Raw genomic sequence first — 18,329 nt, 5'->3', positions numbered from 1 at the left:
CCATTAAAGCAAATTCATTTGATGGGAAATCGTTGTGACTGAACTTGTGCTAAAGCAGCATACAGGGAAAACTTGGGAGATCAAAGCCCAAGCCTGTCATGCTCGTCTAGGCTGAGGAAAACTCGAGAGTAAGTTTGAGCTGAGAAAAACATCTCCTTTTGCTATACTGAACACATCAGGAGAAAGAATGTAGAATTATTTTACTCAATTTTTCAAAGACAATTTCTAGTAACAAAAAATTAATTTTGTTTATTCACATAATTTATACATTACTGTTTGAATACAGTAAAAACAGTAATATTGTGAAATATTATTACTATTTAAAATAACTATTTTCTATTTAAATATATTTTAAATGTAATGTATACCTGTGATACAAAACAGAATTTTTAGCAATCATTACCCCAGTATTCAGTGTTACATGATCCTTCAGAAATCATTCTAATATGCTGATTTTCTGCTCAAGAAATTATCAATGTTGAAAACATGTTGAAGACATGCCATATTATATTATATATATATATATATATACACACATACATATATTCTTCGTAACAATGCCTTTTTACTGTCACCTTTGGTCAATTTAATGCATCCTTGCTGAATAAAAGTATTAATTTTTAATGGCAGTGTATATGTTCTGGCCACCATTTTGGATAACTCCAATCATGTTCTGTTTTCCTCTCTTATTTTTTAAAGGAAAATCCTAATATTCTAAATCCTAAATCCAGGATAAGGAAGCAGAGGCTTGGATTTAATAATAATAATAATAATAATAGGCCAACATCTGGCATAGCTAAGGCAAATCCACCCATGTCAAAAACTCCCATCTTGATTATTTCATTTGGGTACAAGCGTCATGGTGATTTTTGGATGGGCAAACCTCAACAGTATGAGCATGTGTTATTTTGTATTGGTATATTAGCCAGTTATCAGATTAGTGCTATATGAGCAAGATATGTTATTTAGATATAAATATAAGCATATAGGAATTACATCTGGATGCCTGCAGATGTTACAAAAAGAACAAGACTGTAATTACCGTATGTATTCTCTACAGAATTCTGATTTCTGCACTCCAATTAAATCATTTCTTATTAGATAGACAGACAGACAGACAGACAGACAGGCATTGTTCTTTCTGCCAATGGTTTCAAAGCATGAGAATTCAGCTCAGTATCTTCTTAGGATGCTTGCAATTACTCTCTTCTGGATAGAGATCTCTGCTGCTTTTCCTGTTAAATCTCCCTTTCTTCCAGCTTAAGTGTCAATGTCCCAAGAGCCTCCTATCACCAGTGGATTTACCCTGGCTTTAACTTCCCTCCTTCTTTCTAATTCCTTCTTCAGTTCTTGATATTTCTCAAGCATCCCAGTTTTCCTTCTATCTACCATTGTTTCAGACTGCCACATTAACCACCATTTCTGTGCCTGTCCTACCAAATCTATTATGTGGCAAATCTGGTAGCTGTGCTGCACCTCTTGATTATTTGCTGATATACATTTATATTTTACATTTCAACTTGGTCAACACCAGTACAGTTGTCAGTATGTGCATTATTTGTGATGCTCAAATTGCGTGCATATTCTTTATGTGGCTGGAGCTCCACAGACAAAGAACAAGAGAAGACAATAAGTGATTGAAATCTTGGAAGGGGTATTCAGTTACTCATCTTTTCACAACAACACATACGGTTGCAATATTGTTAAAGTTGAGGGTGGATCACATACCTGTGCACACCTCTTCATAGGTGGGGTTTAGGGTGTAACCGCCAGAGTAGCCCACTTGAGTGGAATAGACCCCTTTTTGCCTCCAGAACTTCCTCTCCGCTCCCCAGAAACAGCCCATACCTGTGTTAAAAAAAGAAGAGAAATATTCTTTATATATAGCCAGAGACCATAACTGCTCTATAATTGAGACCAAAAAAACATCATATTTCTAGTATTGACAGAAATGACAAAGATGCAATGTTCTGAGAACATTTACAGTTCATGTACACATTTGATGGAAAACTTTGAATGCAAAATATATGAAAATCAAACCTATGACTTTTGACATATAGCATAGTGCTAGCTCCTCCTATAGATGACTACTATACTACTATATCTATACTACTATAGATGATTTATTTTTAAATAAATTATTATTACATTTAATGCATCAAGGCTGCAATTAATTTAAACACCGAATCAGCATATTAGAATTATTTCCGAATGATTATGTAACACTGAAGACTGGAGTAATGGCTTCTGAAAATTCAGCTTTGTATCACAGAAATAAATTACATTTTATTTCATTAAAATTAAAATAGAAAACTTAAAGAAATTATAATAATGTTTCACAATATCATTGTTTTAATGTATTTCTGATCAAATAAATGCAGCCTTGGTGAGCATAAGAAAAATAATTAAAAATCTTACCAATCCCAAACTTTTAAAAGCTATAGTGTAAATGTTTATGTGACTTTTCCTCACTGAATTCTCTTTGCTGTGTGTTTTTGTGAGTTCTGCTGGGACCGAGTCTCCTCTAGCACCTTCCCACTGGTGTTAAATCAACCCCTAAAATTCAAAGCTCCGTATTTTAGCAATGAATTTACAATCCCATAAAACAAAAGACTCCTCCATCACGCATTTACTCGAGGCCAATAAAAACATATCAACCACCATAAAACTAACACCCGCTGTAAGCATTTATTACCAAATAATACTTTCCCCTCTATAACAGTAAAAATAAATTAGAGGGTAACTAGTATATCGTTATCTACCACAACGTCCCATGGGTGAAAAGTAATTCAATTGATTTAAAAAAAATACGTACACGACTGTCAGCTTGACCAGATTTTTCTGATTTACAAGCTGCTGTGGAAAAGTGAGCATAAGGCACATGATGGAGAATCTAGAATCTGGAGCTCAATTACGGCGGCCCATTGGGACGCCAGAGCGCCAAGACTATAAGATGACGCTTTCACACGGGGGATGTCAATGTTCAGTAAATGAGGGTGAGTGCTGTGTGCACCGTCTAGCAGGAAGAAAGGCAAATTTTCATGGAGCCAAAGGTAAGAGTTACTTTTCATCGCTCTCAGCAGGGGGTACTGTGATTTGCAAAGCCGCATACATACATTTAATATTATTTTATTTGTATACAAGGCCCTGAGATAAAACAGCCATTTAATTCCTCTCTGCCATGATGAATTACACAGTTTGAGGCCTAAATAAGGAAAAAAAGGAAGCTGAACAAATGCATTTATTAAAGAGATCCTAATCAGCAGTCTGCAATTAATCGCACACCCCTCCCCTTTATTTTCCTCGTCCTTTTGCAGTTTTGGTTTTGCACTTCTTCAAGGGGATGAAGGGGTGCATGAGGGGGACTAATTACCTTCCACTGCCAGTCGTCTTAGCTGGATCTACCCCCACGCCGATGACATACACACACACACACACACATCTCGGCTCACTTACCGAATAAGACCATCTGCAATCCCTCTGGGAACGGTGGCACTGTCCTGTTACCATTCACGTCGTGCTTAGCTGCAGGACACAGGGGAAACAATGGAGAGAATGCCCTTATAAATCAACACAGTGACAACAGGATTTCATAATGTGCTCTTCTCAACACAACTCAATGTAGGGAAGAAACTCCCAGAAGGACAGTGGCTCTATTCCTGCGCAGCTCATTAAGTTCAACCCCATGTTTTGGGTTGATTCCTTTATCTTTCACTTGAAGAGCACCAGGAAGACAGAAAAAGGACATAGGGAAGGTCAAACGAGTCATTTTATCAAGGAAGGTCGAATGATGGTCTTTTATTCCAACGCGTTGTGGATTTTTCAGGAGGGGAAGGGAACAACACCTGGCCGGATTAATGTATGTCAATGCAACGTTTTAACATATGACAGGGATACAGATGGGCTGAGGCATGGAAAACCGTTGCGTGGATTAAAATAATTGGAGGTCACCGAGTTCAACATCTGGGCGCAGCCATGCCGGAGTTTCGACATGCACGTACTGTATAAGTATGTTGCCATGGCAGCAGGGCATGCCAATACAGCCAGACGGATGCCAGACCTACATGCCATGCAGCAGTTCACTGCATCACTCATGGTCACACTCTCTTTGCAAACGGGTGGTTAAACCACTTTGAGTTTGATTTATGGGAAAAGCTTTAAATGCTAAGTTAATTATGCTCCACAGTATTCGCATTCTCAAAATAAATAAATAAATATTCAACCAATTATTAAATATTTTCCTATTAAATAAATTAATAAATATTCAGTACATTATTGGCTCTTTTTTCCAGTTAAATAATGTTCAGGCCATTATTGATCACTTTTTCTGTTAATTAAATTAATAAATACATAAATACATTTCTTGAATAAACAAATTAAAAAAAGTAAATGTTACATCCATTGACCTTTTTTTGTTAAATTAATACATAAATAAATAAAATAAATGAATGAATGAAAAGTCCAATGCTGACTATTTTATTTTATTTTATAGTCATATCCTCCTTTTAGTGTGACAAATCTATGAAATGTATTTGCATCCAAAGTCAGTGGTGTTTCACAAGAGGCTTCCTGAAACATGGCTGTGATAATTAATTAAAATAAATATCCTAGGTGAAACAGAATGAAAATATTCTTTTGGCACAGTAAACCTTTCCATTTTAGAATTAAAATGGCACTTGAACAATGCAGTGAAAGAGAGGCTTTCTGTGGAGGCCACAGCTCTAATCTAATCTGTGTAAGTGGACCGAAGAGAAGCATTAGAACAGACTTCATTAAATCACTTTAACATTCAGACTGTCGGTGCTGATCTATTTCAACCGCTCAACACTCTCTTACACCATTCAGTACACTGAGCAAAAATTCCACATAGTCTCTTAATTCAATATCAATCAACATAAAGACAAAATACTGTGTGTGTGATAATTCTAAAAGAAATAAAGTTATGTTTTAAAGGGGTATTTTACCCAAACAAAAAGTCTATCATCATTTTCTCACCCTCATGCCATTTCAAACCTGTTTTTTTCTTTTCTTTTCAATACAATGATAGTGAGTGAGGACAGTGAATCTGTGACCATAAAATAATCATTTCCTACGCAGATCTATAATATACTGTATATCAGTCTATATTATATTAGAAAGTGGCTATATTATATTACAGATCAATGGGTCCATATGATTCATACACTATATGTATCAACTAACAAACTCGAGAACTGAATCAGTCCAATTCATAAACAAATCATATAAACCAGTGTTGTGAACCAGATCAGCTAATTTATTGAACATTAGTATGATTTTTTTTTTAACTAAAGTAATTATATGTACAGCTTTACCTGTATACTGACTTCTAAGGCGAATAGTTTCTGTTTCGGTTTCTGTTTCTTTCTCAGGCTTTCCTCAAAACATCTTTTGTTGTAATTTTGGTAAGCGGGCGGATTGCTTTACGGCAGCAACAAATGCACATGTACAGCTATCCACTGTAATTTTGACAGTGATTACACTCATCTGTAGGGGGCTCCAAAATCGCAAAAACACACAAAATTACATACAGCTGCCAGTCAAATAATGAGTGAAAAGGCAATGAAACGAGAACCAGTTTATTTGTCACACTTGAAATGGACAAGTCTCAAACACTGCATTATGGGATACCGTATTCCAGTACAGTACAGTATGTTTGCATACTGCCCATTATAGTAAGTGAGGTGCATATACAAAATCTGTAAACTATGCACAGTATACACACTACAGTCTATTAAATCAAGCCATTCAGATTAGCCACCATATGTTTCTCAGGCCCAGTCTGCAGCGCGTACGCATAGAGTGGAATAGTGATATTGATCTGCAGTGCGTCATTCTGGGGGAAAAAAAAGTAGCTTCCTTTACAATAAGGACTGGCAATAAGGAGTTGAGGTTGGGTCAGTGGCTGCACTTTTGCCTTTCAGTGTGAGAGGAGTTACCAGACCACTGCCCACGCTGAGCTACAGAGCTTTCTATTACCCTCTCACCACGCTCCTGCTCTCTAATGGCCAGCACTCACCTTAGCTGTATTTCAATGCTACAGTGTATGGTTACACCTCAGTCCATTCCATCATGTTGAATCAAAAGCACTCAGCTCTCTCTGTGTGACCTCAGAACACAGACCCTGAGATAGACAGGCGCTTGGGGGCAGATATTGTGAAAAAAAATAAAAACACGAATATGAACTTTCATGACCTTTGCAATAACTCAGCAAGGTTTTTTTTTTTTTAATTCAAATTTTTTAACTTTTTACTGTACACAAGAACATTTATATCTATCTATCTATCTATCTATCTACACTGAACAAAATTATAAACGCAACTCTTTTGTTTTTGCCCCCATTTTTCATGAGCTGAACTCAAAGATCTAAGACTTTTTCTATGTATACAAAAGGCCTATTTCTCTCAAATATTGTTCACAAATCTGTCTAAATCTGTGTTAGTGAGCGCTTCTCCTTTGCCGAGATAATCCATCCACCTCACAGGTGTGGCATATCAAGATGCTGATTAGACAGCATGATTATTGCACAGCTGTGCCTTAGGCTAGCCACAATAAAAGGCCACTCTAAAATGTGCAGTTTTATCACACAGCACAATGCCACAGATGTCGCAGGTTTTGAGGGAGCGTGCAATTGGCATGCTGACTGAAGGAATGTCCACCAGAGCTGTTGCCCGTGAATTGAATGTTCATCTCTCTACCATAAGCCGTCTCCAAAGGCGTTTCAGAGAATTTGGCAGTACATCCAACCGGCCTCACAACCGCAGACCACGTGTAACCACACCAGCCCAGGACCTCCACATCCAGTACCTTCACTTCCAAGATCGTTTGAGACCAGCCATCCGGACAGCTGCTGCAAAAATCGGTTTGCATAACCAAAGAATTTCTGCACAAACTGTCAGAAACTGTCTCAAGGAAGCTCATCTGCATGCTCGTCGTCCTCATCAGGGTCTCGACCTGACTGCAGTTCGTCGTCATAACCGGATTGAGTGGGCAAATGCTCACATTCGATGGTGTCTGGCACTTTGGGGAGGTGTTCTCTTCACAGATGAATCCCGGTTTTCACTGTACAGGGCAGATGGCAGACAGCGTGTATGGCGTCGTGTGGGTGAGCGGTTTGCTGATGTCAAAGTTGTGGATCGAGTGGCCCATGGTGGCGGTGGGGTTATGGTATGGGCAGGCGTATGTTATGGACAACGAACACAGGTGCATTTTATTGATGGCATTTTGAATACACAGAGATACCATGACAAGATCCTGAGGCCCATTGTTGTGCCATTCATCCACGACCATCACCTAATGTTGCAGCATGATAATGCACGGCCCCATGTTGCAAGGATCTGTACACAATACCTGGAAGCTGAAAACATCCCAGTTCTTGCATGGCCAGCATACTCACCGGACATGTCACCCATTGAGCATGTTTGGGATGCTCAGGATCGGCGTATACGACAGCGTGTTCCAGTTCCTGCCGATATCCAGCAACTTTGCACAGCCATTGAAGAGGAGTGGACAACCTGATCAACTCTATGCGAAGGAGATGTATTGCACTGCGTGAGGAAAATGGTGGTCACACCAGATACTGACTGGTTTTCAGACACCCCCCCCCCCCCCCCAATACAGTAAAACTGCACATTTTAGAGTGACCTTTTATTGTGGCCAGCCTAAGGCACACCTGTGCAATAATCATGCTGTCTAATCAGCATCTTGATATGCCACACCTGTGAGGTGGATGGATTATCTCGGCAAAGGAGAAGTGCTTACTTGTGTTATCTTTGATTCATATTTAAATTTATTTGATGACCTGAAACATTAAAGTGTGACAAACATGCAAAAAATAAAAAATCAGGAAGGGGGCCAACACTTTTTCACACCACTATATATATATATATATATATATATATATATATATATATATATTTAAACATACATATACACACATTAATAGATATACAAGTAAACAAACAAAAATTCTAATAGAGAAATTATGATTAAATAACTAAAATTTCTATATTATTGAATTATTTTTCCAGTGAGAGTTCTTTTTTCCTAATGCTGGCAGAAAAGTGTTGACAGTAAGGCCTTAAACCTGCATTATAGAGAAGCGCAGCCAAGGAAAGCGGCAAGCTGGCATGCGTGTTTATGCCCGAACCCCTCATTATATCTAACCAAGAGACCAGGAGAGATCTGCCTGCAGAATGACAGGGAAACCGCCACAGAGTCGTCCGTGTTCCTCCAGTTCATCCCTCACTGCAGTGTGTAAAAAAGCACAACCGCACCAAGGCCTTTTCTCCGCCATGGCTAATGCCCACCTACTACATCTCTCTACTTTCATTATCTTAACGCAGAGCCGGTAATTGCCGCCTTTCTGGAACAACAGAAGCATATTCATTAATGGTCGGACACCCCCCACAGTCAGATAAACAATCTAAATGTAAATGTCAGCAGGCAAAGACAATGAGTCGAGACAGAATATTAATGGCTCAAATCTAAGCGTGGCACGCTTTCCTCTCAGCCGAAGAGGTTGGGGGGAGAAAGACACAGCGGAGGGGGAGGGGAGGGGGGTACTATGAAGCATTCTCTCCATCCCTCCCTCTTTGTATCTTCCCTAAAATCCCCCTTGTTAACCCAGTGCCATGTGCCAAAGTATTCCCTGCCACCCCGGTCCTTTGATTCGCCCGTCCCACAACATCATTGAAATTCATATATGTATAGTGCTTTACATTTTATTAATCATTACTGATCACAAGCTCTTTTGGCTTTTCTGAAAAAAGGCAGGCCTTCATTAACGGATCAAGAAAGAAAAATAACATCTATTGGCTCTCAAAATAAATTTTTCCAGTTCAAGTTTGAATACAGAGCCGTGCTTATTTTTGATGAATTTATTCATCAAAACCAAGAAAATTATTATCACTTTTTGGTGCTGCCTAATTATCTTGTTCTTGACAAACAGAGAAAATAAATTATTCTCAGTCAAGCTTTTGGTGAGGTGGATTTCATCTAATAATTAACACCTGCAGAAGAAACAGAAGCATGCATTTGTTAATTACATTTATTTGCGTATGAACACTTCAAGCATTCTACTGGATGAAAGTTTACTTTACGCAGAGACAACTTCATATATACGGCTCGTTTCTGCTCAATAGGTTTTTTGACAATCGTTTCTGAAAAGTTTTCCACAAAAAGAGAGCATTTTCATGAATAACCATAACTTCACTGACATGTAAATCTAACATTTATAAAGATGGAGAACGGTAGAGCGCATGGGGTCTAATAAGCAAGAGAGCACCATGACAGTCCGACCCCTGAAGCAAACATTTCCACTCTTTTAGACTGTTCTGTCCGGGTTTTGGATGAATAACTAGGCTGCCTAGGAGCCGTTTTCGTAAAGCCGAAAAATCTGTCGGAATAATGAGACTAATCACAGGAAAGTCTTTATCCGTGCTGGCATTTGCACTCTCTGCCAGCCAATGCTATTCCTCCGCAGTGCTCTTCGAGTTAGTGCTGCTCTATTTCAGCTCCACACACCATAGCTATAAATATTCTATTAAATATGTAGAGCTTCTTAAAGAAAAGCCAACTTGGACTGTCAGACAAATATTAAGCAGTATTTAAGTCACCATTATTTATGATCACCAGTATCATTTGGTATTGTCACTTTAAGTTCATTTTGCCACACGTTTGGGATAAACAACAAGGGAAGCATAATCCTCATAGCTATAAATGAAGACAGATATATATATATATATATATATATATATATACACACACACACACACACACGTGTGTATACATCTACAGTATGTATATATAAAAAATTATTTCTATACGTTTAATAATTTATATATTATTTAATTAGAAGATTATGAAGCTCCCAATGCCCTTTTTATGATGCAAATACTTTTTAAAACTTCAAATAAATAAAGTATAAGTGTAATCCAACAGGGACTCAATTATTTTAAATATCATCTTTCAAAACCTCCATGATCTGAGAGATGGCACAAAATCCATCACTGTGCAGGGATCAATCTGGGGTCTGATTCTGTGATATAACGAATGATCTTTTTAGGCCAGTGTCGACTGAATCTGCTCTCATCTGGACAGATTGTTAGATACAGCAGTGCGATGCTGTAGTAATCTATAATAGATAGAGTATTGAGTGATCCACTGGCTGAAAATTCAAACTAGCAGCATAATATTCCCTCCCTCTTGCTTTGAAGATCATGCAGGCATGGCTACACTCATTTACAACCATGCTCATAGCTCTCGGTTTCCTTCATCAGGTCTCCATTGATCTATCCCAGCCCTACCCCCACAGCAAATACTGGCTGAATACTACGCCACTAACATTAGTACTCTACACTATCAGCTTTTATCAAGAAGAGCAACTACCTAAAAGTACCTAATAAGTTATCAACATTTATCATAACGTAACAATACTTCAGTTGAATGGTTCTTTCTCTAATATGTAGACCATAGGAGAGTCTGATTCATTCTAACGAATCTGTTCATTTGATTCAAATGAACAGATTATTAAGTGATTCAAGCACATGCCAAGTTGTCAGCATGATGCTCTTCTGAGAGGCAAGAGCTAGTGACAAAAAACTGACAGGACAAATGTTTCTGGGCCGAGGCTCATTGATTACTCTGCAGTGACTTTAATGAAGGAGGAAGATGTGGTCAAACACCCAATAACATTTTGGGCAGTGTCCCAGCAGTGGAACTAGCTGCCAGAAAAGACTGCCAGTAATAAGTCAATAGTATTCCCCTATGAATAGCAAACAAACAAAAACACTATTCTTTGATCGCTATTGCGATCAGATGGTTGACATATGACAGTTAAACACTGAAGCCTCAAGCATCACTGCATGACAGAAGCTCACTGGCCTTTCATGTTTTAAAGTCTGTGACAAGAAGTCCTCAAACATAACCATGGGTCACAGATGCTGTTCTAATGTGCAAAAAAAAAAACACTGTTTAGTCATAATACACAACAACTAATATGAATAATTTCTGTAAAAAAATGTTTTAGAACCACACAGTGTAGTTAAAACATTGTCTCTTTTTTTCTGTGCATATATGCCCAAGTTGGTTCTTTACAATATGTCAAGAGCAATCTTGTAAATTATATATATATATATATATATATATATATATATATATATATATATATATATATATATATATATATATATATATATATATGTTTTCAAAATTGAAAGAACAAATGTTTCTTGAGCACCATATTAGAATGATTTCCGGATGATCGTGTGACACTGAAAACTGGATACTGAAAATTCAGCTTTGCTAAAGAATAAATAAAGTTAAAATATATCAAATGAAATTTAAATGTTATTGAAAATGGAATGTTATTTTAAATTGTAATAATATTCACTACTGTTTTTATTGCATTTCTGATTAAATAAATGACTTCTTATAAAAGACTTCTTTCAAAAACATTTTTAAAAATGACATTTTTTGTTTATATTTTTCATGAAAATTTGATCGAAGCTAGGATTAGTAATGTTTGGGCACACATTTTGATCGACTAAAATTCTATGCCATTACAGTCAACTTAAAATACAGTAAACGTAATGAATATGACATGACTTCACAAGAAAAAACTGTGACAAAATAAGAAAAACTGTAAAATTAACACAGGGATGAAGGATGGATTTGAAATCCTGAATAATGCTTGCTCAAGCAACTTCAAAGATCACTCCAGAAGAGATGTATGTATGTGTGTGTGTGTGTGTGTGTGTCGAAAGGAGAATGTAGAAACGGACCAGCCACAGTGCAGCTCTCAGCGCTTTTGTTTTCCCCCATTCTGTGGTGAAGAGAGTCTGTGAAAAGCGATTGGAAATGGTTGTGCAGAGGGGATCAGGCCATAGCGAGTGCTGTGTGTGCAAGGCGATATGCTATCTCAGCCGTGCACCTCTCCTCCCCCTTCCAATGGCTTCCTCCGTGCCCGCAGATTAGCAGGCCCATGAGGCCTGGGAGTCAGAGTGCACACGCAGCCAGACGACAACCCTGCGACTCGGGCAGCGCATGCCTTGCCTCGCCCCTCCCCCCCTCCAGAGTCTCTCTCCATCTCCTTCCACCCCCATCCTGACTGCCTCTATTCAGAGTGACAGTGATGAATGGGCATGCTAGGCTAATGGCGGTCTGCGGCTGATTGGAGCAGCCTCCTTTCTTTTTAATAACAGACCCAGTGGCCGTCATCAGCTGCATCATTTCTTCACAACGACCGTTAGCACCATTACGGCTATTGTGAGCCATAATAGCAATTATCTTAGTGGAGTGAGAGCGCCTTGATGCAGGGAACAGCCATTACGATCTGAGAGTGCTACGCCGGAGACTTGTGAGTGGCAAACACAAACAGCAGGTAAACGCTAAGAGAAATTAGGTGAAATTAGCTTGGCTACCGTTCTTCTTCAGCCAGGCTTCTGTAAACAGTTTAGCAAAGAAGCCTTTCAGAAAGTATCTCAAGAAGACACTGAATGAATTGTGAGCTGACAAACATGATAAAACTTAGAAACATTCCCGTGGTACTTCAGAATGCATTGGAGATATTCCCTGTAATAGCATACATGGGAGACTTGATTTCATTCACTCACTCAATCCTCTTCCAACTCAATTCTGTGTGGGTTTGATACTCTTTTAGCTTGCAGTTCACACTTATACTGCACACATACAATTCATACACATCTTTTAAACAGTCTCCATCCTGATCTTTTATCTAGAATCATACACTGCATTTATACTTTTAATAGCAATAGGTTTTAAATAAAAACGTTCCTTATCACTTGTTTCCTTCTGCAGTTTTGTATCTTATATCTTTTGGTGTTAATATATAAAAAGAGCTTTAAACTGGTTGGCTGTAGGAGGTTAATTACTTGTTCTCGATTGAAAAAGGCCCTGCTGGAAAGTCAGTCACCTTCAGTCCTCGCACTTGTGCCCTTGCGCACATGCTCTGATATATGCACACACATGTTCCACTGTTTTAACCCCCTACGGTATGCATTATGTTCTAACTAATTTAAATTTTTGACACACAATAAGTCCAGTATAAATGTAATTGCAGATTGGGGGGGGGGGGGGGTGCTCTGCGATTCTGTACCACAACAGAATACGATCAAAAACGGTGGGCGCACTGCCCACTACACTCTTAAAAATAAGGGTGCTTAAAAGGTTCTACACAGCGATGCCAAAGAAGAACCATTTGTGGGTCCACAAAGAACCATTCAGTCAAAGGTTCTTTAAAGAACAATCTCTTTTCTTTTTATAATCTGAAGAACCTTCTTTCGCCACAAAGAACCTTTTGTGAAAGGTTCTTCAGATATTAAAGGTTCTTTATGGAACCATTTAGACAAAAAGGTTTTTTTTTTTTTTTTACATTTATTAATTTTAGTTAAATCTTCATTTTGACATTTATTTACATTGTTAAAATCAAAAGTTGTATCTGTTAATATTATTTAATGGAACTGAGCTAACATGAAATAATAAACAGTTATATTTTACTAACTAATGTTAACAAAAATTTATAAATACTGTAACAAATGTATTGCTCATAGTTAGTTAATGCATAAAGTGTTACCAAATAAATGTTACATAAACTGAACTGTGAACAAAAACATCTATTTAACCTCTCAATGATTCAACACAAAAATTCAGATGTAGCAGAAAAGTGTAGAAATTCCAGGAAAAATTCAATGTGTCTTTCTTATAGCTGACCCCAGCTAAAATTTTATTTCATGTGACTTAAAAACAGCATATTACTGGTTTCTTTAAAGGTTGATGTTTTAATTCCAACAATATAATTTGTTGTAGTTTTTTGTGTGAATTCAAATAAGTACACTAACTAATGGACTGCTAATGGAGATAACAAGCTATCTATACAGCCACAATTATCCTTTCACATGCAGAGTGACATCAATTAATAAACAAAACATGCTCATGCACATTTATTTAATGTTACATCTTAGATTAAACACGCACATTTACTCTACACGTAACATATTCGGCCGAATTACAAAATCTCTTGGAATGACTAGAGGAGTGGATTGTTAGATGAGGACTGAATGAGCCATTATAACACGTCATCAAGATGGCCAATTTGTAGGCATCAAGCATCTAAACAGATGAGGCTTTGTGGGATTTTACTGCATTGATTCCTCAGCAGGGGCCATGATAGGAAATGAGAATGCGGTCAAACACCACAAAACATTTGGGCAGGGACCCAGCACTCAGGAGAGTCATCAGGGCTTGTCTTAATTCAAAATAGACAAATGCTAGATTGATCTCCACTGATGGGCCTCAGATTATTAGAAGCGAGTTTGAGAATGATGGAACTTTTGCAAGGACACTTAGGCCTATATTATGTATATTAAATGTACTAATTTCTCATTTATTAATGTATCCATGCAGCTACCAGGTTTTCTGATGGCTGCTTACGAGCACATTTTTCATTTTTTTACAGTGCATTTTCAATCTAAATATATTTATACTGTTCAAAATATATAGCCCACTTTAAAAGATACATATAGTCCACTGAGTTCATATTAACTATCAATAACTATGATGGTTGTATTTATTTGAAACAAGAGAATGCAAGTCTGTGTAATTAAAATGCAGTCACGTTAACCTTTTTTTGGCAAGCGTTCATTTAGTTTCAATAGGAATCCACATGATTGTGAATTTTGTGTGATGGCAAAATATTTGGCGAGTTCAGGTTGGTTGCGCAAATTCCCTGCACTGACCAACAGAAAACGTATTAATTTGAATGTCACTTCTGTGTGAGCGGTGATTCATCATTTTTTGCAAATTTTTCAATAAAAATCTTGCTAATGTGACAATAGTGCCAGTTTTAGCTGGATGAACAGATCTGCAAATATGCAGAGGATGGCAAATCTTAAGCAATGTCTGACTGATGAATACCATGACTGACCAATCAGGATTCAGTATTCCTGAGAGCCATGTTTTTAAAATATATAAAAGCTAAATATAAAAAATATTACAAGAATAGGATAGACTTACCAAAAAGGACAGAACAATTTGGATACAAGCTCCACATAAATATTAACTCCCTATGCTCACGCCGATGGATTTCTAATGATTGAGAAAGATAAAGTTAATTCTAAAGGCAACTATGGTGGGAAACAAAAAAGACCTCATAAGAAATAATATCAAACAACTTCAAGCTAACACTATAGCACTGCCATTTCTTGCTGAATTATTGGTTTATGCTTGATTTATTGCTCTGTATATGTCTCTAAACTACACACAATTTCCAAGCAGAAGCAATAACTTATACACAGGAGGGTTCAAAAACATATTACAGAAGTCAAGTTCTCTCAGAAAATATAGAGTTTTAAAACACATGGAATAGATGATGTGGTTATTGAATGTGATGAGAAGTCACACAACCTTGAACCCACAAGACGACCCCTGTACACGTCGACAGAGGACCCAATCTTGATAGCATATCGCCTTGCACACACAGCACTCGCTATGGCCTGATCCCCTCTGCACAACCATTGTTCCTAAAAGTGTAATTTTAAACTCCAACAAGAGCTTAACAGCCTCCTCTCAAACAATCTTTCTCTCAAGGTCATGAGTCTCTAGAAACAGGCACTGTTCGTTTGTTTTCTTTTACAGGGCCATAAATGCAGTCCACTCATTAAAGAACTGCTTCAGCTGCACAGGTGGTTAAACTCAATTGTTCAATTATAACAAACCAATACTGCGTTCCGGCCTATGGTTCCGGCTGAGTTAGAAGAGAGCTTCCACAGATTAATCTGACGGTAACTGAGAAAAACAAACCAAGACTGGTAAAAGCAATACATAATAAATAAGGCATTATTTATCTTACATTTTTGAGCATGTCTTTTATGTCTTCAAAGCAAGGCACAAACATATATAATCTACAATAACATTAAAATATATTTAAATATAGTAGTGTACATCATACATGTTTATAATATTTAAAATGTGTAAATATTTTAAATTGTTTAAAAATGTTTACATATTTAAAAATGTGTGAAAATGTAATAATAATAATAATAACAACAACAATAATTATTATTATTATAAAATAATAAGTGTAAATGTGACATTAATGACTGGACAGTTAAAATTTTAAATGTAAAGTCATAAAATAAAATAAATAATATGAAAATGCTAAAACATATGTAATAAGAATATAAATGTATTATTATTACTATTATTACTAGTACTACTACTACTAATAATAATAATAATAATTATTATTATTATTATTATTATTATTACAATAAAATAAAATAAACAATTTTTTTGGGGGCCAGTGAAAACATGGCAGTTAGAAATCTGGCCCAAACAAGCAAACTTATTGTTAGCTCTGCTTATAAATGCTAGAACATAATAGTGGCTGACCCTGAGTATCGTATATTTGAGGTGCATCCCTGTCAGACTCTGTCCTTCCTATTGTCATTTAAATAAAGCACAATTTCTGTGGTTGGGTCTGGAGTGATTTGATTTTCCATTCAGTCATGACAAATTATTTATCAAATGGCTCTTGGTCTGACTGATGTCCGGTCAGCGGCTATTATACTGGATGTTTTTGATTGACAAGCCCCTGAGAGATAGGAGAGATGCAGCAGTGATAGTGCCACAGGAGTTCAGACTGTTACTGCTGTGCCTCTTGTTAAGGGTCCCTCCGGCTCCCTCAGGCCTTGCCCTTTGGTCCCTCTGTGGTCTAGCAGCCTCCCTGTGGACTTGAGTCCGATCAATGCACGAGGAAACCCATTAAGAGCCACGACACCAAGAGTGGACGGGGGCCAAATGCACCCTTAACAAAAGCGAGAGTGGCCAACGTCAGTTGAGTTAAGGGGTTGTGAAAAATGAGGTGTGTGTGTGTGTGTGTGTGCTGGGAGGGGAAAGGGACTGGGGGGTCTTGCTCTCTTGTCTGGAAGGAACCTCACAATAATGTGGCCCTGCGGAGCCCGCTTTGTCAATGGCTGCAAAGAAAATGCTTTGAAAGGACTCAGTGCACTGGTGCAATTAGCCATCTACGGAGCCAAATATATCTCTCAGATTCTATCAAGACAACTTGCATCCCATTCAGTTTGTGCTCCCCACAAACAAGTTTTGTGCCGCCTTGAGGTAGATGCTCTGTGAATAGGTGGCTTATCACATTTGTCTGATGTCTTAACTAACTTGACCTCTTCAAAAAACAGATAAAGTAAAATTTGATTGGTTTGTAGCCGTTCAAAAGTTTGGGGTTGTGGGATTTTTTTAAATGTCTCTTATGCTCATCAAGGCAGCATTTATTTGATAAAAAAATTCAATAAAAAGCAAAATTGTGAAATATTATTACATTTTAAAATAAGAGTTTCTATTTAAAAAATATTTTCAAATGTAATTTATTCCTGTGATGGCTAATATGAATTTTCAGCATCATTACTCCAGTCTTCGGTATCGTTTCATAAATCATTCTAATATGCCACTTTGGTGTTCAAAAACATTTTTTATCAATGTAAAAAAAAATGTTTAATATTTTTGTGAAAACGGTGATACATTTTCAGGATTATTTGATGAATAGAAAGTTTAAAAGAACAGCATTTTTGACAATTTTGAAAATGTAAAACTCTTTACTGTCACTTGTGATCAATTTATGCATCCTTGTTGAATAAAAGATTTTTTTTTTTTTAATCTTACAAACCCCAGACCTTTGAATGGTAACGGTTTATATGAAAAGGAAGACACTGCATGAGGTTAAATCTGTTTTGTAATTTGCCTGTTCTTCTCCAAATGACAACCACAAAATAACAATTTTTCTCCTAAAGAAGACATAATTAAACTGACTGCTCTGAATCACTACTGCTTTCCATACCTGTATACTAAACAATTGCCTATCAATCACAAATGCCACAAGTGCTAAATGTTTACAGCTCATGTCATTGGATAAAGCAACAGCCGAGAAATATGTGGGAATGCTAACAGCTAGCTTTCTCCAGTTATTATAAACCTCTTTGCTTTGTATATTTAGTAGCAAAGCGACAAAGAAAGCCCCATACATATACATTTCAAGTATGTACTATGTTAAGGGCCATATTTGCATACAAATATCTCACAAAAAGTAGATTCACAATACAGTCTATTATATATGACTCAGAAACATGCTAAATGTTATGCAGCCAAGTTAGATGGCTAACTAAGATGGCTTCTTTGCTTGGGTTGCCAAATTCCTCATAAATACACATTACTATATCAGTCCCTTCAGGTTTGTTAATGTTTTAATATGTTAGTAGCACCACATGTCTGTTTAGCAAGTG

The 18,329-nt window shown here is 37.1% G+C and overlaps 1 protein-coding gene across 2 annotated transcripts in view; it reads right to left on the bottom strand.

Annotated features, from left to right (window-relative positions):
* The window catches only part of LOC306844332 (mitochondrial peptide methionine sulfoxide reductase-like), a 64,438-nt gene that overhangs the window by 26,636 nt on the left and 19,473 nt on the right, over positions 1–18,329 (bottom strand). For both annotated transcript variants that reach the window (XM_079376377.1, XM_079376378.1), the window contains 2 exons: positions 3,457–3,525; positions 1,729–1,848 (listed from right to left, as the gene is read on the bottom strand). In XM_079376377.1, the coding sequence (XP_079232503.1) occupies positions 1,729–1,848; positions 3,457–3,525 (189 nt within the window). The remainder of the gene's footprint in view (positions 1–1,728; positions 1,849–3,456; positions 3,526–18,329) is intronic.

The sequence above is a fragment of the Barbus barbus genome (assembly GCF_936440315.1).
Source record: "Barbus barbus genome assembly, chromosome: 24".
Lineage (NCBI taxonomy): Eukaryota > Metazoa > Chordata > Actinopteri > Cypriniformes > Cyprinidae > Barbus > Barbus barbus.
This window is presented reverse-complemented; position numbering and strand designations above follow the sequence as displayed.